This window comes from Fomitopsis serialis (genome assembly GCF_022376445.1).
Source record: "Fomitopsis serialis strain Sig1Antser10 chromosome Unknown B0H18scaffold_73, whole genome shotgun sequence".
In the NCBI taxonomy this organism is placed as follows: domain Eukaryota; kingdom Fungi; phylum Basidiomycota; class Agaricomycetes; order Polyporales; family Fomitopsidaceae; genus Fomitopsis; species Fomitopsis serialis.
The window spans coordinates 50,510-72,356 of NW_025955033.1; the positions used below are offsets into that span (position 1 = coordinate 50,510).

General features: G+C 54.3%; 8 protein-coding genes across 8 annotated transcripts; 5 read left to right on the top strand and 3 right to left on the bottom strand.

The window, feature by feature from the left end:
* Positions 1-1,685: 1,685 nt before the first annotated feature.
* B0H18DRAFT_957284 (uncharacterized protein) lies at positions 1,686-4,037 on the bottom strand (the record flags this gene model as incomplete). Its single annotated transcript, XM_048042565.1, has 14 exons — positions 1,686-1,758; positions 1,813-1,839; positions 1,895-1,981; positions 2,034-2,066; positions 2,123-2,237; positions 2,372-2,442; positions 2,496-2,513; positions 2,569-2,625; positions 2,678-2,848; positions 2,901-2,930; positions 3,120-3,202; positions 3,552-3,687; positions 3,751-3,842; positions 3,930-4,037. The coding sequence occupies 14 exons, from the start codon at positions 4,035-4,037 to the stop codon at positions 1,686-1,688; spliced, it is 1,101 nt and encodes a 366-aa protein (XP_047889859.1).
* A 1,385-nt stretch (positions 4,038-5,422) lies between these two features.
* On the bottom strand, positions 5,423-7,215 carry B0H18DRAFT_619114 (transaminase). Its single transcript, XM_048038804.1, has 2 exons — positions 6,873-7,215; positions 5,423-6,826 (listed from the first exon to the last, which is right to left on the bottom strand). Exons 1-2 carry the CDS (start codon positions 7,030-7,032, stop codon positions 5,772-5,774), a joined length of 1,215 nt encoding a protein of 404 aa, XP_047889860.1. The 5' UTR covers positions 7,033-7,215; the 3' UTR covers positions 5,423-5,771.
* A 1,548-nt stretch (positions 7,216-8,763) lies between these two features.
* Positions 8,764-9,500, top strand: B0H18DRAFT_881477 (DUF775-domain-containing protein; the record flags this gene model as incomplete). Its single annotated transcript, XM_048040848.1, has 3 exons — positions 8,764-8,893; positions 8,962-9,034; positions 9,092-9,500. The coding sequence occupies 3 exons, from the start codon at positions 8,764-8,766 to the stop codon at positions 9,498-9,500; spliced, it is 612 nt and encodes a 203-aa protein (XP_047889861.1).
* Positions 9,501-10,254: 754 nt separating this feature from the next.
* B0H18DRAFT_1213582 (uncharacterized protein) lies at positions 10,255-11,930 on the top strand. Its single transcript, XM_048036523.1, has 3 exons — positions 10,255-10,263; positions 10,317-11,682; positions 11,732-11,930. The coding sequence occupies exons 2-3, from the start codon at positions 10,717-10,719 to the stop codon at positions 11,747-11,749; spliced, it is 984 nt and encodes a 327-aa protein (XP_047889862.1). The 5' UTR covers positions 10,255-10,263; positions 10,317-10,716; the 3' UTR covers positions 11,750-11,930.
* Positions 11,931-13,608: 1,678 nt separating this feature from the next.
* B0H18DRAFT_859632 (uncharacterized protein) lies at positions 13,609-14,145 on the top strand (the record flags this gene model as incomplete). The annotated part of the gene is made up of 1 exon (XM_048039693.1): positions 13,609-14,145. A coding segment is annotated over one exon (537 nt), but the record flags the coding sequence as incomplete, so codon positions are not given.
* On the top strand, positions 14,145-14,949 carry B0H18DRAFT_1026010 (uncharacterized protein). Its single transcript, XM_048029785.1, has 3 exons — positions 14,145-14,508; positions 14,575-14,803; positions 14,868-14,949. The coding sequence occupies exons 1-2, from the start codon at positions 14,206-14,208 to the stop codon at positions 14,590-14,592; spliced, it is 321 nt and encodes a 106-aa protein (XP_047889864.1). The 5' UTR covers positions 14,145-14,205; the 3' UTR covers positions 14,593-14,803; positions 14,868-14,949.
* A 2,283-nt stretch (positions 14,950-17,232) lies between these two features.
* On the top strand, positions 17,233-19,523 carry B0H18DRAFT_911900 (uncharacterized protein). The gene is made up of 5 exons (XM_048041555.1): positions 17,233-17,286; positions 17,340-17,368; positions 17,426-17,631; positions 17,682-17,807; positions 17,865-19,523. Exons 1-5 carry the CDS (start codon positions 17,284-17,286, stop codon positions 19,346-19,348), a joined length of 1,848 nt encoding a protein of 615 aa, XP_047889865.1. The 5' UTR covers positions 17,233-17,283; the 3' UTR covers positions 19,349-19,523.
* A 545-nt stretch (positions 19,524-20,068) lies between these two features.
* B0H18DRAFT_1086518 (uncharacterized protein) lies at positions 20,069-21,501 on the bottom strand (the record flags this gene model as incomplete). The annotated part of the gene is made up of 4 exons (XM_048032053.1): positions 20,069-20,560; positions 20,611-20,889; positions 20,951-21,197; positions 21,254-21,501. The coding sequence occupies 4 exons, from the start codon at positions 21,499-21,501 to the stop codon at positions 20,069-20,071; spliced, it is 1,266 nt and encodes a 421-aa protein (XP_047889866.1).
* Positions 21,502-21,847: the final 346 nt, after the last annotated feature.

The following is a 21,847-nucleotide window of genomic DNA, read 5'->3' on the forward strand; positions in this document are numbered from 1 at the left end:
CCCTTATGTTCCCTCCGACTCACTCTCCCACGCCCCTGCCTTGCTGGCACCTTTCTCCATCCTCTCCCACTCCCTCCAGTTCCTCTCCAGCTCTCCCCCAGTCCCCATTTTCCCCGCTGATTCCCCTCCTCTCCTCCTTCCATGCCATGTCATCCTCCATGCCTCTTAATCCACTCACCACTGTCCACATCCACCAACACTTCCTCCTGCTGGAAGTGCTTCAACACAAATGGGCTGCCAAGCTGTGCCTCAATATGTCCTCTTCTGGGGCCTGGCTCATATGGGGTCATGGTGTCCACTGGCTTCTGGTACACTTGCCTCCACTCTTCCTGTTTGCCACCTGACCTTCATGTCAGTGTATGCTCTTCAATTTGTTCTCCCTGGCCACAGCCCATGGTGATGTGTCCCTTCGGATGTGTCCCCTTGCAGTGTTCCCTCTGTGGCTTCTCTTCTTGCCTACGTTGATGCCATGTTCAAGGGCATCCCCTCCAATATTGACACTGGCGCCGCCCTGTACCCTGCCACTATCACTGACATGGTCCCCCCACAGAGTCCATGCTGACCCGTCCAGCAGACAGCCTCACCCACCGTCTCCTCCTCAATCCATAGACCCTCCCCTCTGCCTATCTTCCCTCCAGCTTGCTTCCGACAACTGCAACTCCCTGCATGCTTGCATGGGCGCATTGATGAGTGAGCAGCAGTCCTTAGCAATGTCGGGTTACAATTGTAGTCCGTGAGATCTATGACTTGGGTTGTTCCATCTGCCTGATCACCTAACTGGAAGGTGCGTTCGGGGACACTGCCAGAAGGAATGTTGATCCGGAGGAGAGTATGGTGTTGGCTGCAGTGCACCTCAGAGCAGATTCCAAAGGCCTAAGTCAAGCTCTGTAAAGTCTTGGGGACTTAGAGCTCGACGAGGTGGATTGTCTACGGTGTGTGTTACGTAAGGCGACCATAACTGTACAGGAGAAACAGCCACAAAGTTGAAATCAATGAAGCAGTGAAAAATCGGATGAGTGCAGGGGTTCAAATCCCTGAAGATGCAAACATTATAGAAAATGGTAGACTGAAGGGAATGACATCGGAAAAAGTACAGTAGGCACGGTATAGTGATGGCATCCATGTAGAATAAAGGAGAACACACCAGGACACATTCCACGACTTGGACAGGGCAATGGAGCTCAGAATAATTCGCAGAAATGCAGAATAAATTCCGAGCTCAACAGTTACTCACGCAGTCTGGAGCTGAATGCCCTGCTCCATAAATGATGCAACAAGATCATCTGCCCTGATGCTTGGATGGTTGGGAACATCATATTTCCTGATCACATTGGATCAGTTTAACATATGACTAGATTGGTGATAGACTCACTTCAGGGGCCACATGTTCTTGTATGTGTCCTTGAGCCAACCGTTGATCTTGCTTCTGTCCAGTTGCAGACAGGGCCTAAGTTACCAGTAAAACTGACATTAGTACAAAATCTCAGTAATGCAAAGATAGATGCTAACTTGTTGCCCTCGGGTGGCTGACACTTGTACTCTGGACCTGCATAACTTGTGGACCATTAATATGTTGATTATGGGTAATGATAAGAGACCTTACACAGCACCCGCAATGGGTGAAACATCATGTTTGTTACTGTGTACTTATTAGTAAGTATCTGGATGCAATATAGGAATGGAACCTACACAACATCCTTGCCCTTCTTCTTCTTCAATGAGCTCTTTGCCTCAGATACTTCTACAACTGGTTCAAGACTGTATAAAGCAAGTCAACAAACATCTTATAAAATTTTTATGTTTTCTTTTTACCTCTGCTTCCCGATGTACATGTCACTACTGTATAGAGTATCACAGTACTAAGGTGCAGGTTCATAAGAGCTACTGTACATACCTGCTGCTGGATTTCCTGTCAAGGAACACATTCTCCTCAGCATCAGAAATAATGGCATCCTGCTTTGCCTTGCCCTTGCCCTTGGCACTAAAAGTACAATGTCAATCGTATGCATAAGTGAATATATATATATACCCACACTGTCCCTCGAGGCTTCTTTGTTGGGGAGGCACTACTCATAGTATGATTGGATCAGCAAATGAATGACCAGAGAAATAATTCACATACGTCAGACTGTCATCATCGCCTGGGCTTGGATGCTCATCGCTTAACCCACAGTTAGTACATATGACACTGCACAATATTTCTAGGTATTTACCGCTTCTTGTGAGACCTGCCCTTGCTGCATATTAATGTGTCAGCACAACATATACACAACAGTACTTGAAACAACAAACTTAGGGGATGGAGTGGCTGGGGTCTCTGGTGGCCCGGAAGGGTTGCGTCTGTAGTGACATCAGCAATGAATATGTAGACTGTGTGACTGCACAAACCACTTGACAGGGCTCTGTGGAGTTAAGCCAATCAGGTCATTGTCCCAGTCAGGGCTTGACAACAATGTCAGTCCACACAGACAATATTCACAGCCAACACAAGGTACCTGGACTGAGACAGTTCCCTGCATAATGCATGGTAAGGACTATGAAAACATATTAATAACAAAAATGCCTTACAACACAGATGGTTTCCTTGTGAGCTTTCCACGGGGCTTCTTAGCTGATTTAGGAACCCTGGTAATTACTTAGTACATTTAATGACTCATGAACCATGCATAAGACTCACTCAACAACCACTACCTCGTCATCCGTATCCTCCTCTATGTCCTCAACAGCCTCAACACTCTCCTCCTCACTATCATTGGTGACATCACCCTCCTCAGCATCACTCTCCTGATCATCACTACCAGCAGCCTCATCATCAATCAGAGACACAGCCTTCTTAGCAGCCTGAGCTCTGTAAGCAATCTGAATAAGTGATCTTCATGATATACACATAATATACGTACTTCTTGCCAGAGCCGACAAGCTTGAATTGTCTAGTGATATCCAATATTAGTTTAACATTATTATACTGCATACAGCATTGACATACATGGGCTGATCAGACTCCGTACCACTCATCTGCTTATCATTTGATGTAGCAGTTGCAGGGCGAAGAGCATGCTTAGCAGTAGAATTAGAATTATATTAGATTAGAACAGCAACAGTATACCAATTTAACGCACCGTTTGGCAACTACAGGCTTAGTCTCTGTTACAGAAGACTTTGTCTTGACAGCAGGTCCAGATGCCTGCGTGGCCTGGTACAGCTGCAATAGGGAATGATAAATCAATACCAACACACATAATAGTGTAGTAACATACGCAGACATTGCAAGGCAAGGGTGAGAGGTGTTTGACAGAGCAATTGGGATGCACGGGGAATCAAGGTGCAGATTGTCTGCCTATATATGCTGGACCCATCCACCTTATCATATGATTAATCAGCTTTTGATCCATCAATCAGATGCTTGGCATCACCGCAGCATGTGAAAATGGGATATGTCTCATGAGAGCTGCTCATTCTGATAATCTTCTCCTCGAAGTGCTCCGTGAGGACGATGGTGAACCACTACACAATGATTAGATAAGTATGGGTTCGGACAATGCATGACGTACATCCTCTATTGATGACACTGTCTTACTTGCATGATACAGATCTCTCGCATGATACAGATCTCTCGCATGATACAGATCTCCAACTTGCACATTGCTGTGCATATAGATGAATGTCACAACATGGACATTTGGTATGCTGCAGACAACATGTCATACATAATGTGGTCCTGAGTAGATAGAACTACATACATCATGATACCTGCACACAACTTTTCTGCTGTGAATTGCTGTGTCTCTGTCTGTCTTGAAGTTGAATGGGATGTCGAAGTACTGAAGGTTCCCCTTTGTGTTCTAGAAGTAGCTGTTGAGGTTCATATGGAACAGATCAGGAATACTGGCTTCCTTGGTGAGTGATTTCAGATGGAATGATAAGATCACCACTGGAGCAGTGGAGCAGAATGCGTGCTGAGGAGTCTCCCCAGCAAGTTCTTCCTTTCTCATTTCATACAATATGTTCCCTTTTTCCCTCAGGCTCTCATTCTTCATGCCAAGGAGGAGTGTTGAGGTTGTGTTGTGCAATCTCAATCCCTAGCCACCAGGCATGTGACATACTGCAAGGCATGGTTGGTCTCTTCATCTTCCTCCCCTCTTCTCTTTCCTCAGTTGAGTGTTCTGTGACTGAGGTGAGATTCCTGCTTACAATACTGCCTGTAATTGAGACTGATATAGTGTACAGAGTCTGACTGACTTCTAGGTACTATACACTCAACATATCATGGAAATGGACAATGTATATCCCCGACTCCGACCGGAGGGAGGGAGGGCTTTGTTGTGTCAAGTTGTGTCGAGTGCTGTGCGAGGGATGTTACCCGTGAGAATGTCTCCCATAATAGGTACATTTATAGCCATATATGGCAAGAATTAGCTTCAGGATCCGTCCGTCGGCTCAGATCTTCATAATTATCACAAATTTTGTCAATCACTACAGACTCAAAATGCCGCCACAGGTGGCGGTGAATCCCTTGCTCGCACAATGCACATTTGCATTGAGTGGTGTCAATGTTGGGCAGCGCATGTGGACTCTGGATCAATGAGACAAAACGAAGAGTAGCCTTGCCATTGCTACCATCGAGTGGGATGTCAGTAGCGCGCTCCGACAGTGAACCATGCAAGACAGCCTGGGCTCCTCGTGAATCGTCCTTCTTCATTGTACTGAAGCGATGGCTTTCAGGTGGCCTCGCGACGCTGAAGCTGAAGACCCGGGCCAGCTGGGAGCAGTGAGCCAGGGAAGATGCAGAGCGAAATTGAGCGAGCGCGCCCTGCTGCTTTGAGTGGGTGTTTCAATGCAATACCCCATTAGGTAACTTGCAATGCTTTGCTTGATGTGCTGCCCAAGCGCCGCCTTCCGAATTCCAGCTTTGATGCTAATAGAAAGAACGTAACTCGAGCGGGAGATTCGGATGTGAAGCTGCGGCCTTCTGCCCATGGGCACTGACTGGAACTGTGGAACGTCCCAGGTCACAATGGCAGGAGCCCAGAGGTGCAGGCAGTGGAGCGTGTGACAGCAAGCAAACAAAGCAAAACAAGTGTGAAAAGGGGCTGAATTTCAACCTCTGAGAGCCTTGCTCTTATGAGCAAGGGACACTTTGAAAGGTAAATTTGTGCAATATAGCCTGTTCATTCACCCATTCAACATATATTTCCTGTGTTGGTGTGGAAGCCCAAGACGCCTGGGCGGCGAAGCCACCGCGGGTGTGAGGGCCTCCATTGAGTCTCAATACTGTTTGAATGGTAAAATATTACAGTACATGATATGTACTATAATGCAATTGCGGTAGACTGAGCCACTATGTTCCATTCAGGAGTCGGGGGATGGTGCTTGCACCGCTACGATAGGTAACTGCAAGTGCACTTGCACATTGTTGATCTTTGCAATTTATAGCTGAACAACACATCCTCCAGATAATCATCACATGAATGGTCAAGAACTGAGTATACCATTGTCATACATTGTGGTTGTCCCTGTTGAAGATGCACATTATAGGATCCACCAGCAAGACTACCTCATGGGCAGCATGCCAATGCAGCACCCTGCTGGACAATCTGTCCAGTAGTGCATACTGACTTGAGCAACAACTACATTGTGTTAGCACCCAGTCAAACACCTGGCCTCGCACATTCTGACAAGGTAGACGACAACCAATCATGATCACTCACAATCAGTTCACTCTGGGGCAGTTACTATACACAGGCAGTTGCCAACTGTGGAGAAATGTGCCTTTACACAGCCCCGTACCTCTTCAGGAAACCCATATGGAACTTCTCCAGCATCCCCACATACTCCTCCACACCTGGACACAAGCACGTCAGCCGGTAATGGTGCTCACCCTCCTTCTGACCGAAGCCCGAGCCGGGCACGACGCAGATCCCCGTCTCCTCCAGTAGCTCCAGCGCGTACAGCGTATCCGCCTCCTTCCCGACGTTTTGCGCGGCCTCAATGGCCTTCTTCGGGAGCTCGAGCTTCGGGTAGAGGTACAGCGCGCCTGGCGAGTTCACGCAGGACACGCCCGGGAGCGCGTTCAGCCGCTCGGCCATGAGCTTCGTGCGCTGCGCGAGGGCCGCGTGGATGCTGTCCGTCTCCTGCTTCCACAGCGAGTGACTCGGCTCGCCCTCCTTCGGCGGGCGCACGAGGCAGTCAACACCGACTTGGCCCGAGAGCGGCGGACAGAGCCCGACGGAGACCATCTTGTAGAGCAGCGCGCGGATGTCTGCGGGGATGTTGCAGCACTCGAAGTAGCCTCCTCTCCGTCCGCACTCGCCGAAGACGCCCTTCGAGATGGAGTGGAACGACACGAGGGGGATGGGCGAGTTGAGCTGGCGGACGACCTGCTTGAACGAGTGGAACGGGTGCTCCGCGGGGCGGTGCAGGTTCGCCTGGTAGACCTCGTCCGCGAGCAGCACGAGCGAGTGCTCCTCGCAGAGCCGCACAAGCTCCTCCATCGTCTTCCGGTCGAGCAGCGCGCCGGTCGGGTTCCCCGGGTTGATCACGACCAGCGCACGCGGCGTCACGCCCTTCCCGTCCGTCTCTGGCCGCTTGAGCGCCGTGCGGATCTCTTCGAGCGACGTCGACCAGCCGTCCGACTCGGAGAGGTGGTACGGGAGCGCGACACCGTTACACTGCGCGAGCGTCGCCGTGTAGAGCGGGTACTGCGGGATCGGGATGAGGATACCGGTCTCGTGCGGCGTGATGAGCGTGTTGAGCAACAGCGCGACGCCCGCAGACGCACCGCCGGTGAGAAAGATGTCTTCTGGGTCACTCGGGTACCCGTCACGCTCTATGCGGCGGTTAATGGACGTACTTTGAATGAAAATGATACGAACCTGCGATGAACTGCGAGACATGTTTCCGGATGAGCGGGATGCCCTTGCTATGCGAGTACGCGCCGACGCTGCCGATCTCAGCCTGGAGCTCCTGCGCGCGTGCGATCACATCTGCTGGCCACTTGTCTTTCACGATGTCGACCAAGGGCGGGTACTCCATGAGAGCGGCTACCTGTCATGACAGACATCGTCAACTGCTGAACGGAATTGACAAGTACGGCCGAAACCGAAGGGATATGGAAATGCTTGCGGCCAGTTACAGCTCGTGGACAAGACCTGTATACAGCGCGATAGGACACGAACAGACGTGCGCACGTCAGCAGAGACCGAGGGCAGGAAAGCCGCCAACATTGTTTGTCGTACCCACGAGGGTCACTGCACCGTCATACCAATGAGACTAAGACTAGTCTGCGCATCCATGTGAGTGCCTCGAACGGGCCGTCACGGTGGAAGGCATAACGCGATCACGATAAAAGTCTTCGTCCGACCACGAAGGTCAGAGTCACAAACACGGCAAGCCTCACCGAATGAACAGTGTCCGATCTACGCGCTGGCACGATTCATAGCAACTCCATCGTCTCAAATCCCCATTCCTCGAGGAATGTGGTCGTCCCCGAGGCATAACTCGCTCGACGGACTCGAAACGTCTCGCACAGAGCGAGGTCGGACGCCCGTTTAGAGTCGTCGCCTTCATGCTCGTACGACATTTGAGATGTCGCGGCGGACGAACTGGGACTCGGGCTGCGCCGGTCTGTGTTCGGATGGAATGGCGAGGCATCCGCGCTCGATAATGAGGCCTGTGGCGATTCGGCTTCTGTTGCTTTGCCTACGGCCGCTCGGATGCCCTCTCGATGCATCAGTCAACCTCTGAAGGCGCTGCCGCAGGTTGACGGGTAGCTGCAGAACCACCGCCAAACGACGCGATGTTGACAACCTCTCGGCGATTCGAGGGACCAATTCAAAGCACGAAAACTCGATCCGTCGAGCGGGCCTGGAGCGACCATGGACAGGTCGAGAGTGTACATGGCCATACAAGCGCACTCTGCCCCGCATTGCGGTGATGCGGGCATACCCCGCACACGGGGCTCGAAGATTCACGTGTGACATGTCATGTACCGTACTTCTCCTTCGCCCAGACGTCCTCAACGCACGCAACGACCCCAGCCACAAGAAAAACAGTATCCAGACAAAATGGTAGCACATACCTGCCGCGTGAAGGTTATTGGGGGCTGGTCGAGACCCTTCTGCTGGGGGTTACCGATGTTGCTGCTGATGACCCTCTTGAACGGGAGCTTGTCTTGGTGCTCCAGCGAGCGGAGCTTTTCGTTGAGCTCGTCAGCCTTGATGGCGAGCTCGCCCCGGACGGCATACTGCACGTTGAGGATGGCCGGGTTGAGGTCGGCGGGAGTCAGGGGCCGCATTTTGCGCGAATGCTGGTGAAGTCGGCGAGAGGAAGATGCAGGACAGGAGCAAGCAGCGCGGGAAATCCTGAGCATCTGAGAACACGACTTTTGATCACGGCGAGGAAGGAGGACAGACGGCGAGGCGCGAGGCGAGGGGAGTCAGGCGGTGAGCGTATTTACACACTCGATCACGGAACACCGCCGACGCGAGCCGCGAGCGAGCGTCCCTCCTGCTTTCCTCGTCAACCTGCGGGACATTCGCGGCAGTCGTTGATCATTGGCGGCGATGCATTGGGCAATGGGCAGCCAGGAAGATCGGCCAGGGATGGAGGTGGTCAGGAGCAAGGTGCGCGCGTCCTGATCGAAGCAGCGACTCGCAGAATACGCTCGAACATCGCCTCTGCCCGCTCCATTCTCCTCCTCCTCTCGCCTTTCTCCCTCTCATCTTCACTTCCGCTTTCCAAATTGCCCGGAAATTATTAGCGACTATGTTCGGGTGCTGTGTGGCCGGCCGCCTTCTCCAAACGAACCTTCAACAAATAGACGAGACACACGCGATGTTCGAGCTGCCTAACGCGAGCACAATCAACCACATCTGTGTATTCTTGCTGGGTACAGGTGCGTATGACTCCCAAATCCCGTAGTACATGTGTTCTTACGCGTAGGACATGGTCTTCGTTGACCAGTACCTTTCCCGGACGGCTACGGCGCGACCGTCCACCTCCACTGGCCCGGCAAGGGCTTTCAACTCCTAGGCATGTAAGTTCACCTATCCTCCGGTTCTCCTCTATCCCTTCATAAGGCGAACGTCCTCAGGCTCTCCAATGACAAGCCTTCCGCCATCTTCCGCCTCCGCGGCACCTTCTCCTCGCAATCCACAAAGTCCGCTCTCTTCACGAACGGTGCACCAGGCACGTTCGACGCGGCCACACCAGCGGATGTCACAGCCATCCTCGGGATCGCCATCGAGCCCCTCTCGACGATCGAGGCCGAGATGGCTGCGCTCCCCAACGCCGTCGCGCGCCCGGCGAACACGCAGCCCGACGCGACCCTCCTCGCCGAGCGGATAGTCAAACACTTGTTCAATTACGTGTCCGGGTTCATGGGCGGCGGGCGAGTTACGCCCGAGAGCATCATGCCGATGGCGATGATCGCGAAGTGGTACGAGACTTTCGTGGGGAAGGTGCGGAATACGGGTATCGGGTTTCTGGAGAATCAGGAGTAGAGGCAATATGGGAACGGGGGCGAACAGGAAACTGTTGCGTACGCTTGGATACGAGCGGCATACGAGGGTCGCAGGGCTGTGGCCGGTGAAACTATCTCTGTTGTTCACTTGAAGTAGGTGAAGCACTCGGACAATGTGACCGAACATTCGTATAGGCTCGTCATGTGTTTGGATGACATGCGTATCTACGCCCGACGCCTGCTGCGCGTCCATTCATGTTCGTTCAATAACCGTGCGTGCTCATCTAATTCGTGTCGTCGTGGTGACTGACAGGCTCTCAAACTATGGTCAGTCATATGACGATCCGTCTGCGCTCCACATTCAAAATGCTCATCCACTCCAAAAACAGACAGACAGCCGTAATCATCACAATGTGCATTCAGCAGTCGACAGAAGAGTGGGAAGTTCATGCTTATCTCGCCATGCTCTCCTCAAATCTTATGCCTATTCCCCAGGCAGGTCACGCCCGCGCATACTGTATCGCGTCTCGAATGCGACGAACTCCCTGATAAGAATCACTTCGTTGTGAATATCACTCCAAGCCTGGTTTCCGCCCTCGGTGTGCTTGACCTTCCACAAGCTACTTTCACGTCTGTCATTGGCTCGCCCTCGAGAGCGATTGACTTCATTAAGCCTCCGTGATCTGGGGGTTGTAAGATCCCGATGTGGTCTGATTCTTGGCGACCTGTTTACAGCCACATCCTGCAAGGTGTCTGCTCACTGTGCCTGCGTGGCGCGATGCATCCGGAAGGGTGAGGAGATGGTGAGTGCGCCGGTGTGCACCTAGTGGATCCGTCTGATTTCTCCATGTCCCAGGCGCTCGATCTCATGGCCAGGTGATGTCCATTACGAGCACCTTGGTTCGAGATGTGCAGAAAACAACAGAGATATGCAAGAGATATGCCATGTGTTCTCCTCGAGGCCTACGATATAAATATCCACCTCCTCTCAGGTAAGTCCAGTTCCTCTTTGTATCGATCCTCTAGCGCTTGCTCACACGTCTTGCCCCACGCTTATCCTGGAATTGATCTCCCTCTCTCGCTCGCGTCTTCGCTTCCTCACGACTTCTGATATCGTGCTTCCACCGTCGCCTTCGCCGTCACCTCTCATCCTCGACCACTCAACCCGACATCGAGGCTCGTCCTTGCCCCCTCACATCCCTTCGTCCTCGCTCCTGGCACTATCGTTCCCATTCCACCGTCTCATTTTCGCCTCTATGTCATCCGAATCCATGGCGGAAGCCACAGAATTGAAAACCGAGCCCGGGACGATCCCCACCACCGCCTCGCCGCCTTTCGATGCCCTTGACGCGGACTTGATCATCCGCACATCGGATAAGGTAGACTTCCACGTCTACAAGCTCATTCTGCGGGAGGCGTCACCTGTCTTCCGCGACATGTTAGCCTTCTCGGGTCCCTCAGGCGACGAAGCGAGCCAACGTGTCGTGGATGTCACCGAGGATAGGGATGTGTGGAATCACATACTGCGGATCTTGTATCCCATCGCTGGGCGGAACGACCTCGCCACGACGCTCACCCATGAGGCTTATTCGCCGCTCTTGAGGGCGGCAAATAAGTACGACATGGCAGCCGTGCGCGAGTTCGTAGCGCGTGCTGTGAAAGACTCGATTGAGTCACAATCGAAAGCGTTGCAGTGCTATGCACTCGCTTGCGGCTACGCCTTTCCCCGTGATGTCGCTGAGGCTGCTGCCAGAGCAAGTTTCCGGTCATGGCCTGGCGACCGACCTCCACCACGATTCGTTCCGGACGTGCCCTGCATGACCTTATCTGCTTATAACCGACTTCTGCGGTACCGCATGGCCTGTATCCAAGCTGCCATTGATGTAAATTACTTCAAACCTTTTCCGAGTTGGGACAAAAAGCCAAAACTTAGGCGTCTGGATGTGTTCCAACTGCCGCATTCGCAGGAAGAAGACAAGACGTGCCCTCAGAGCCAGATGCACTCCGCGATCCGACTTCGCTACTACTTCGACGACTATTTCAAACGCTCTCAAGATGCACTGCGTATTGAACCAAGTGGCGTGGTGGTTGCTACAGCGTCCATGCTAGCACCCATGCTTCGAGCGGCCGAACGCTGTACACAGTGCCGGAAGATTGACTCCGAGGCCTTCATCCTATTGGCAAATGACTACTCCAGCAAAATAGAGAATGCGGTACGCGCGGTAAGTCAGCTGTCCTTCACCTCGAGTTAGCACTGACTGTCAGATGAAGATTCGTCTCGAAGAGTAGGAGAACATACTGCATCTACTAGTGTAGTGCATCGTGCGTTTACTGCGCAATTGTGCGACTTCGGCCATGGCCCTGATCCGTATTGTAGGTGTCCAGTGATCACGGACCCCATGATGGGCTCAGCCCTGGGGCGAGAAGCGAAAGCGGAAATGCAACGCAACTGGTGGTCGAGATACTTCGGATTGTTCATATCTAATGGGTGTTTTGTCATGTGCATTGGGACATGAGTTATGTGTTACCGAAACCTTGCGCGTAACAGACACAGTAGCAAGGCTGCGTTCAGCTCAATCGTACACCGCTCTGCATATGATGCGGAACTGATATCTCGTACACGGATAGGTGCAGCAACTGGTCAAACTGAATCTTTTGAATATCTTATGGTACTCGATCAGCAGCAGTACTCCAATGTGTCGAACTGAAACTGACCCTCCGCCTTCGTGGTCCATGACCGTCACGCATGCCTTGGACTGTGCAAATCGTGCAGGACACTCTACACCTCGTACTCACCTACAACAACACCCGGGACGCAGACTACCTCAATGGTTCGTCCCTCACTTGTCTCCCGCTTGACGATACGTCCCCCACGTTACCGTCACGCCTTCTGCGCTTCTGCTGCCCTTACTGGACTGTGCTGACCTTGTTCACAACGACGTAGGACTCTGACTCTACGACAGGGGCCTGACCTCACGCCGACATCGTTCTCCGCACCTCGGATGGTGCCGCTTTTCACGTTGACTACGGTGTCAGGAGGCTCGCATCACCTATCCTCTGCGATATGTTCAGCGCTCCCCGCACCGGTTCCCCAATCACGGCCGTCGTGGGACTAAGAGCTGTAGGTTGTGGGACTGCGTACTGTGGAGCGTCAGTCTCTCATCTTCCCATCCCTCGAATGCTGGTGTACCCGAGCTTTTGGGGCAGGCCACGACTTACCAATGTTGTGCACGGAGACACTCATGGTCTATGCTTTTTCTGGCTGCTATGGTTTCCCGATATTTTCATAATTCCCGTCGCTCATGTAGTGCCATGCATGCCCCGCGCATCGAACCAGGCCATGCCGTGGTCACAACGGTATCTGTACTAGTACTGGAGCTCACACTCAGAGTGGACGAACGTTGCAAATAGTGTCAGCAGGTCAAGACTGGGGTGTTCGCCAACTTCTATGCACGAAGCTCAGGTGCCGCCGTCACGGCAAGCGTGAGTCTGTTTATATCATGACCGAGGGAAGTACTGGCTCATCAACATCTATCTTATCAAGGTTCAATGCGAGATCGAAAGACGTAGTTCTGTCTGTGAACGGTCCTGCTCAGAATGGTACAGTACTTATCTATGCTCGCATGCGCTATTCGTCTGACCATTCAACCGATGGTCTTGTGGTTCAATGGTGCCCATTGTGGTCACCTTCTCTGTTTAACATTCATTGATAGAGCAGGTTGAGCCTACCGTAGGGTATCCTCGATCCCTGAGCATAAATGCGCCTCAGCTCAGCGGACTCGGGTCCCCAGCGTGCATCGACTCAGTCTTGTCGGCCCTCACCCACCCACTGGCGTCTCATCCCTTCACGCTCGCGCTCTTCATTCGCACATATCTCCACTCTACATCGCATCCCGACGTCCCTCAGCGGTCGCAATCGCCTTTCCCTCGGGTCGATACCGTCCTCACCATCCTATCCCGTCTTCGCCTCGTCCGCGCTAGCCCCGGCGCTGTCAACGTCGTGTCGTGACATCGCCTTGCTTTCCTCACACATCCCTACTCTCTCACCTCTTTCTTGCATCGGGGTCCATCTATCTCCACCCCATACCTCATCCTATCCTCCACCGTAAAACCACATGGCAGACTCGTGCTCGGATTCTACTCCGGAATCGGGCCCAAAAACAGCATCGCCACCCTTCGACGACCCTGACGCAGACCTGATCATCCGCACGTCAGATGGGGTGGATTTCCGTGTCTACAGGGTCATCATGAAGCAAGCATCACCCGTCTTCCGCTCGCTATTCACCCTCCCCCTAGACGATCCAGCGAACGGCTCTGTCGTCGAAGTCACCGAGAAAAGCGGGGTGTGGGATCAAATACTGCGAATTCTATATCCCATCACGCAGAAGGCTGTACCCGCACCTAACGATTTCCTGCCGCTTCTTGAGGCTGCCAGGAAGTTTGACATGGCGAGCGTGACCGAATACGTCGAACAGGTCATGATAACCCCAGTGGTCTTGGAGACGGAAGCATTTCGGGTCTTCGCGCTTTCCTGTGTTTATGTGCTGCCAGACGCTGCTCTCGCTGCTGCGCAAGCCAGCTTCCAGTCGTGGCCCGGTGACCAACCTCCGCCTCCATGCATTCCTGAAATGCATGGTATGACCATCACTCAATATAACCGGCTCTTACAGTACCGCTCGGACTGTCTTAATGCCGCTACAGTCGCCGCGCGCAGGCACGACCTTTCGTGCGAGCTTCGATATGTCATGCAAAAGCTCGGGAGATCTCACACCGTGGATGATACTGCTTGGTGCCCTGAAAGTCAAGTCTACCACAACTACGGTATACGTTTCGTCACGCAGGTGCGCTCCTACCTCGACGACTACATGCACCGCTCTGTAGATGCACTGCGCATCAACCCAAGTGGTGTGGCGGTCACCACAACCTCTGTACTAGGTCCCATGCTCGTCGCGGTTGGGTCCTGTGCGAAGTGCCAAACCATTGAAATGGAAAGCTTCGTCGAAATGGTAGATCGCTATGCAAATGTGATTGATGCCGCAGTAGCAAAGGTAAGCAATCTGAACAAGTCGATTGCTCCCAAGTGAATACACTTACCGACAATTTTCTGGCACAAGGTCGAATTAAAGACGTGAAGACGATGATTTATGTGCTCCGTGCGCTTGCACACTGCAACTTCGGACCTCGTGCCATACATGCCTGGCTAGATGTAATCTTTTTGTGCTGAATGACGGATGCGGACTTGACCGGTAGATGTGGCCGGGGCATGATGGTAACGGAAGACAAAATGGGCAATAGGACGTGCCCAAAATCTGCTATCATGGGTTCTCATCGGTGTAGCGACTACTGTAGGCCACTCAGCGGCAGCCAATGCATGAGTACCCGGGACGGAATTTGTGTGCTTACGCACCATGTTGTCGGCATTTACTTTCAAATGAGACACGATGTCACTCCCTGTCACACCGAGTTGACGGATATAGGGGAGAAGATCTCCAGATTGGCAATTGTCATCATTGTAGCCCTTGAGTACAAAGTACCCTGGCGAGCATCACGTGCAGGGAGTGGTACCGGTGGACCCGCCGCTGCTTACAGATATCGTTCATGCTCATATCTTCAAGTCGGGTAGTTCAACCCAGTCCGACCGCCGCACGCTCATGATGAGTTCCACAGGGAACACGAACCGAGTGTATTCTGCCCTCCCGATCAAAGAACGATGTGTCTCCGTTCAATCTAATGCAAGCGGTTGTCTGCTAAACGTACGAATCAGCATAACGTCTCCGTGCAGTCCCCATATGATAAGACCGCACCCGTTACACTGCCTCGGACAAGACCGTGCAATATCCACGTGTGACATGCCATGTACCGTACTTCTCCTTCACCCAGACGTCTTCAACGCACGCGCAACGACCCCAGCCACAAGAAAAACAGGATCCAGACAAAATGGTAGTACATACCTGCCGTGTGAAGGTTATTGGGGGCTGATCGAGACCCTTCTGCTGGGGGTTACATACCGATGTTGCTGTCGATGACCCTTTTGAACGGGTGCGTGTCTTGATGCTCCTGTGAGCGGAGCTTTTCGTTGAGCTCGTCAGCCTTGATGGCGAGCTCACCCCGGACGGCGTATTGTACGTTGAGGATGGCCGGGTTGAGGTCGGCGGGAGTCAGGGACCGCATTTTGCGCGAATGCTGGTGAAGTCGGCGAGAGGAAGATGCAGGACGGGAGCAAGCAGCGCGGGAAATCCTGAGCATCTGAGAACACGACTTTTGATCACGGCGAGGAAGGAGGACAGACAGCGAGGCGCGAGGCGAGGGGAGGAGGGCGGTGAGCGTATTTTACTACATACTAATTACACACTCGATCACGGTGTCACGGAAAGGAGATTCGTCGCACGTCGGGCTCGGCGCGTCATCGCGTCAGTGACTATAAGTACGGCACGACCGTCCACCTCCACTGGCCCGGCAAGGGCTTTCAAGGCCTTATCTTCCTGCTCTTTCCTCCGAAGCAAAAGCCAATCCTTTTGTCTTGTCATGCCACAGCACTGGCTGGAACGACCGCAGACCGTCAGACGATGGTGCGTGTGAAATTTCTCTGTAGCCGCCCACTTCATATCTCGGAACGGAGTCTTCGTAAATAGGAAATGAGGAGCGCACCTGTGATCCATGTTCTTCGCGACGCAATTCGCGCGCTTAGAGGCCAAACTCGACGATGTTACAGACTGAGCAAGTTCACTCTCAAATGACAGACTAAAAACTCCCTTGCAGGACCATTGCCGACGAGTACCAATTCGCCCGCATTCCAGGTGTCAGCACAACACAAGGTGATGAAAAAGGCTCGAGCCAAACCTCATTCGGATCGCATGCTCTCGCGGCGTCGCGCAGAGAAACCCAGAATGCCGCGCTATATGGTGTGAGTCTTCTTCATGCTGTTCAGGAAGCCTGAGGTGCGCAGCACTGCTCAAACGAGCATAATGGCTCAAGAGGTTGGCCACAGTTATATAAAGCATAGACAAGTCCCGACAGGGCTAGTCACGACCAGATGGGGCTGCGATTCAAGAGGATGAGAATTCGAAGTAAATTCGAAGCGAGAGGCGGTGCTGTGCCACGGTCACGTGGGCATGTCGTCCGTCGACGCGATACAGGCTGTTTGCTGAGCTGCTCCGTTCCGCAGAGTTCTGGGACTAGTGGCACTGCCGGGAAGTGGGCACGTTTGCTACCAAAATGGGCTGCTCGCCGGCACTCTCTGCATCTTCTTCACTCCATCTGTACTAACGTCTTTGGGACGGTGGCTTATGCTCCTTTACACGAGGCAGTCGACGCGGCTACTACCAACCGCGCATTCACCTCCCACAGGTCACTATCCCACTGCTTTTCCTGTCGTGTCAGCTTTTCCAGCGGTATCAGAGCTGTTCTCGCGATGCTCCGTGCAATGTGGCCACACATCTCCGGTACTATCGGGGCACTGCCCTCGGTCGCTCGACGCGTTAAATTCGCCACTTGGGCGGCGATGCGTAGCGGCCCGCGATCCGTATCTAGGCGTGCTGTGTCCGGGTGGCGGTAACATCGAGTATATGAGGAGGAGGCAAGTGGTTAGAGGCCCTTCATTCCTCCCGCCATCTTCGTTGTTACCCATGGTGTTGTACACAAGCACAGCGAGACCATTGACCGCCCTCGTGTCGCAATAACATACGCTTGAGCGTCACGGACGCACGAGAGTGCCCGCACTCTCCGTCTGGGACGACTCGCTTCTCTGACCTTACTCATTTACCTGCTCAACCCATCGAGTCACCTACCTTTTGCCCGTACTTCTTCCTGAAAACTTCGAAGACATGGTTTGCATCGACATCTGATACGTTTACGAGTGGACTTGCTCATTACCTCTTAGGTCTTCGTCGGTAACAAGAAATACGCATGGTGCGACAGCCAATGATCACTCGTGCGCATACGAATCTAACCCCTGCTGCGATGTAGCGAGACGTGCATCAAAGGCCACCGCTCGTCCACATGTAAGCACACAGACCGCCCGCTGTACGAGATCAAGAAAAAGGGCCGCCCGGCGACGCAATGCGAGCACTGCCGTGAGCTCCGCAAAACCAAGCAGCTGCACGTCAAATGCATGTGCGCGTCCAAAATCGACAACGCGCCCGACGCCGCGGGGCCATCGACTATGAGAAAAGGTGATTTCCCGTAACATAGCAGGCGCCTTGACGCGAGACTGACCGTCAAGGTCCATCGCTCTTTGTACGGTTTAGGTGCCTCGAAGGTGCCGGCGAGCGCCGCGTTTCCCAGCGGGCTATCCCCGAAGCGCTGGAAATGTCGGTCGCACTGTCGGACGGCTCAGATTCAGAGCTCAGTATGTGCCGTCGTCGTACGGTGTCATTGATCGCACAGTACAACTGATACGCTGCAGGCCATGTTCCCTGCGAATGCGATCACAGCGGACCGTGCAACTGCACGACTCCCCGCGCACCACGCAACAAGGGCAAAACCCGGGCGCGACCTCTCCACGGAAACGCGGAACAGGACCCGTGCCTGAAAAGTTCAAGGGAGCCACCAGTGGCTGGGCCCGCCGGGATCGTCGCGTCGGCGCACGCAGCAGGACATCGCCCAGTGCTACCTCGGCCGCCCCCGCCAGAGCACCCAGTAGCGTTGCGGACTGCGCATGTCCCCTCCGCGACTCCTTCCCATCTGCCCGGCGGGCGCCGGACGTCCCACGACCAGCACTACAGCCCCTACGGCAAGGCGTACGAAGAGGTATACACAAGCGATCAATACCGCGGCCAATCCATGACTTACCAGAGCACAATCTCGCCTACCAACGAACCCTCCGACCCCACTGCGGCCCTCCCGGACTTCCAACCGTGGCCGGCGTTCAGCTCACCGTCGCCGAGTGCGTCCCCGTTCGCAAACATTTCCCTCTGCGGCTGCGGTCCCACTTGCGCATGCCTTGGCTGCTTCGAGCACCGCGGGCGCGACGTGCTCCCGGGCGCGACATGCGCCAACCCAAACACTTGTATCGCCTGTCTTGAATGCGCAATGCTCGCGATCCCGCCTGAAGTACCTGGCATGACATACGAGGACACCCAGGCGCAGAATGTAGACGAGTGGTTGCGCCAGATGACCGTTGCTGAGCCGCAGATGCAGCCCCAGTCCGAGGCGGCGATGCCAACTCAGCCCGTGCTGCCATCCACGCCGTCGTCCATGCTAGGTATGCGACGACAAACTGCGAATCCATCATTCTCACCACAACCCTCTGGCCCCGTGCACCGGGCTGAAGCCGTTGTGCCCTATGACCCGACGCTCCTGCAAACGTACGCGCTTTGGAACGACTTGCACGACGCCCGCACGCGCTCGCGGCCTGTGCAGGGCGAGTGGGACGAGCTTGCCCAGGCGGAGACGGGATGCTGCGGCGGTCGGTGCCAGTGCCCGCCAGGTTTGTGCTCGTGTCCAAGGGAGTGCTGTGGGTGTTGTCAGGGGTGCGCATGCGAGGGCCACTTGTGCCAGCATGGCGCAGGGGTCGGAGAGGGCGGAAGACTCACGTTCGCGGTGAGTGGAGAGCGTGGCGGCTGTTGCGTCCCGCCATCGCGAGCCACCGCTTCCTCGTCTGTGCTGGGTCGTAGACAGGGTGGGACCATAGCGCAGCCGCAGCCTGTCACGGAAGCGTGGATGATGCAACTTGAAGGCGCGAACGTACCTGGTACGAGCGGTGTTGTTGATTGGAATGCGCAGGCGCAGACACTCACTGTATCCAGGGTAACCCCCAGCCGCGCGTCCTCGCATTCGTCGCAGTCGTCTGCAGGCCTCTCTCACTCGTCGACATCGTCATCCCTCGGATCCGTGCTTGGAATGCCGAGTCCTCTGAGCGCGTCCGGGAGTTGCTGCTCGAGTCGGTGATTCAGCAGTGAATGGTATGTGTGTAGTTGTGAAACAAAAGTGCTACCACCTCGGTAGAGATCCGCAGTGGACAATGCGGTTGGCGTGGGATGTGTAGGTCTTGTGATCTTGCAATTGTCGTTACTCCGTGGCTTGACCTCGATGGTGTGACGCCAGTCGTGCTCGTTGTCACCGTTTGCTATTTGGGACTGTCAGACTAGTGAGCCGATCTCAAGACATCCACACCTTCAACCTGAAGCCGGTCTAGCATCTTGCCTCATTGATTCCAAATCAAGACGTTGCCAGATTGACGAGACACGATGTCACTCCCTGTCACACCGAGTTGACGGATATAGGGGAGAAGATCTCCAGATTGGCAATCATCATCATTCTAGTCCTTCGAGTGCGAAGTACTCGGGCGAGCATCGCGCACATGGAGCGGTGGACCCGCGGCCGCTCGCAGGCGTCGTCTATGCTCGTATCTTCCAGTCGAGTAGTCCCCAGTCTGACCGCCGTACACTCGTGGTGAGTTCCATCGGGAACACAAACCAAGTCTATTCTGCCCTCCTGTTCAAAGAACGACGCGTCGCCGTTCAGTCTAATGCAACCCGTTGTCTGCTAAACGTATGAATTAGCATGAAGTCTCCTTGCAGTGTCCATATGATAAGACTGCACCCATTACACTGCCTGCCGGACAAGACCGTTTGCCCTCAGAAAGCTCCCAACTCTAAGCTGTACAAGTCAAGTGTCTTCCGTCTGCCTCTGTTCCAACGTACTGATCGCGTCCTCCCAGACCCTACCAATGTCGTTACCATATATCCAAGACATGTCGCTCCCGCCGTCCTTGATGATCTTGACCCTGACGCGATCGTCATAAGACGGCGAGTCCCCAAGCTCCTCCAACTTCGCGGCGCGCTGCGCAGCCTGGCCCTGGAGATGCGCGTACATGCGTGCGTAGTACGGGAGGCGGATGCGGTCGAACAGGGGGAGCGCGCGGTGGACGTCGTTGCGGTAGTGCCGCAGCGCCTGCGCGAGCACCCAACCGTCCTCCATGGCGAAGCCCGCGCCCGAGCCGAAGGCCCCGGACAGCGCGTGCGACGAGTCGCCGACGAGGACGACCTTGTCGTCCCACGCGGTGAGCTTCGACAGCTCCGGGCCCGCGAAGGCCGCGAACTCCCTCCAGTCGCCCTCCTTCACCCAGCTGATCACCTCGCGGATCTGCGGGAGGTACTCCTATCGCCAGATCAGCGTGAGACGGACAAGCTCTGACAGAGGAAGCGTACCTCGAAGTGAGACTCGACGTATGCGTTGCCAACTGGGACGCCCCAGCTGACCTTGTCGGCGCTGTGTACAGCAGGGTCTTGCCAGCTCCGCGCGGCGATCTCACCGAGGCCTTCCCCAACGGGAGAGAACCAGACGTGGGATGTTGGGCCGTGCCACCATGCGGTCGTGGCGAAGCGAGGGTCCTGCTTCACGACGTCGTCCCATGGCAAAAGCGCTCTCCAGATGGTGGTACCGGTGAACTTGATCTCGTAGTCAGGCCACGCGGCATCCCGGACCACCTGCAGTCGTTATGTCAAGACGGATGGCGGGGATTACAGATAATGGCAAAAGGCGACTCACCGAGCGAATGCCGTCTGCACCAACGACCAGATCGGCTGTGGCCACTGTACCGTCTTTGAAGTGCAGTTCCACACCGTCGTTGCCTATGTCCACGATGCGAGTGAGCTTCTTCGAGAGCTCGATGACACCAGGCGGGACATGTGCGAGAAGGGCCGACTGCAGCTTCGTCCGCTGGGTGCGAATTTGCGGGCGTTTCACAGGGGCGGTCTTCACCTGCCGGTGTATTTCTTCCCCAGTCTTGCCATTTCTTGCGGCATACATGCGTCAGCAATCAGCTGCGTTAAAAGTAGCAGCGTAGCTCACAGGTTCCCGACGACATCAGTGACATGGCCACTGGTGAGCGTGTCGGCCACTCCGAGCAGCTCGAGGACGTTCCAGGTATTCTGCCCAATGCTGATACCAGCCCCGACCTCTCGTAGGAGAGTCGCCTGCTCGTAGATCTTCACTTCCACATTTGGTATATTCGACAAGGCGATAGCCGTCGCGAGTCCGCCGGGGCCTCCACCGACAACAGCGACTTTGAGGGGTCTGACCGAAGTCTCAATGGTCATCTTGGAGCACAAACAGTACGTCTCCTATATGGATATGCTTGTTAGTGTACTGGTCAGTCGACGTCTCATGATCGTCGTAGGAGGACTGCTGATATGTACTGTATTTCAAGAGCGGCTACGCGTCAGATCTCGACTGGATGGCGTGCGAGGACCCTCTTTGTCGAGCCAGCAGTACCTTGTGGTTCTCTATCACGCAACGTCACTATTAGTATTATTCTGTTGCTGATAGCGGGAGTGGTACATATGCTCCAGTCATGATTCAAGTACTTACCGATAAAGCGTCGCGCGAGTGAACAACCTGAGAGTAGTGATTGACGAATCGAGGCCGCTGGAGAGACGTACACCT

Bases quoted from the DNA above. Each gene is read 5' to 3' on its own strand.
- B0H18DRAFT_619114 (XM_048038804.1), bottom strand. From the start codon at position 7,032: ATGGAGTACCCGCCCTTGGTCGACATCGTGAAAGACAAGTGGCCAGCA. The intron at 6,827-6,872 runs GTTCGTATCATT...ACCGCCGCATAG, and splicing joins TGTCTCGCAGTTCATCGCAG to AGCGTGACGGGTACCCGAGT.
- B0H18DRAFT_1213582 (XM_048036523.1), top strand. From the start codon at position 10,717: ATGTCATCCGAATCCATGGCGGAAGCCACAGAATTGAAAACCGAGCCC.
- B0H18DRAFT_1026010 (XM_048029785.1), top strand. From the start codon at position 14,206: ATGCAAAAGCTCGGGAGATCTCACACCGTGGATGATACTGCTTGGTGC.
- B0H18DRAFT_911900 (XM_048041555.1), top strand. The intron at 17,369-17,425 runs GTGCGACAGCCA...GCTGCGATGTAG, and splicing joins GGTAACAAGAAATACGCATG to CGAGACGTGCATCAAAGGCC. The intron at 17,808-17,864 runs GTATGTGCCGTC...GATACGCTGCAG, and splicing joins CGGCTCAGATTCAGAGCTCA to GCCATGTTCCCTGCGAATGC.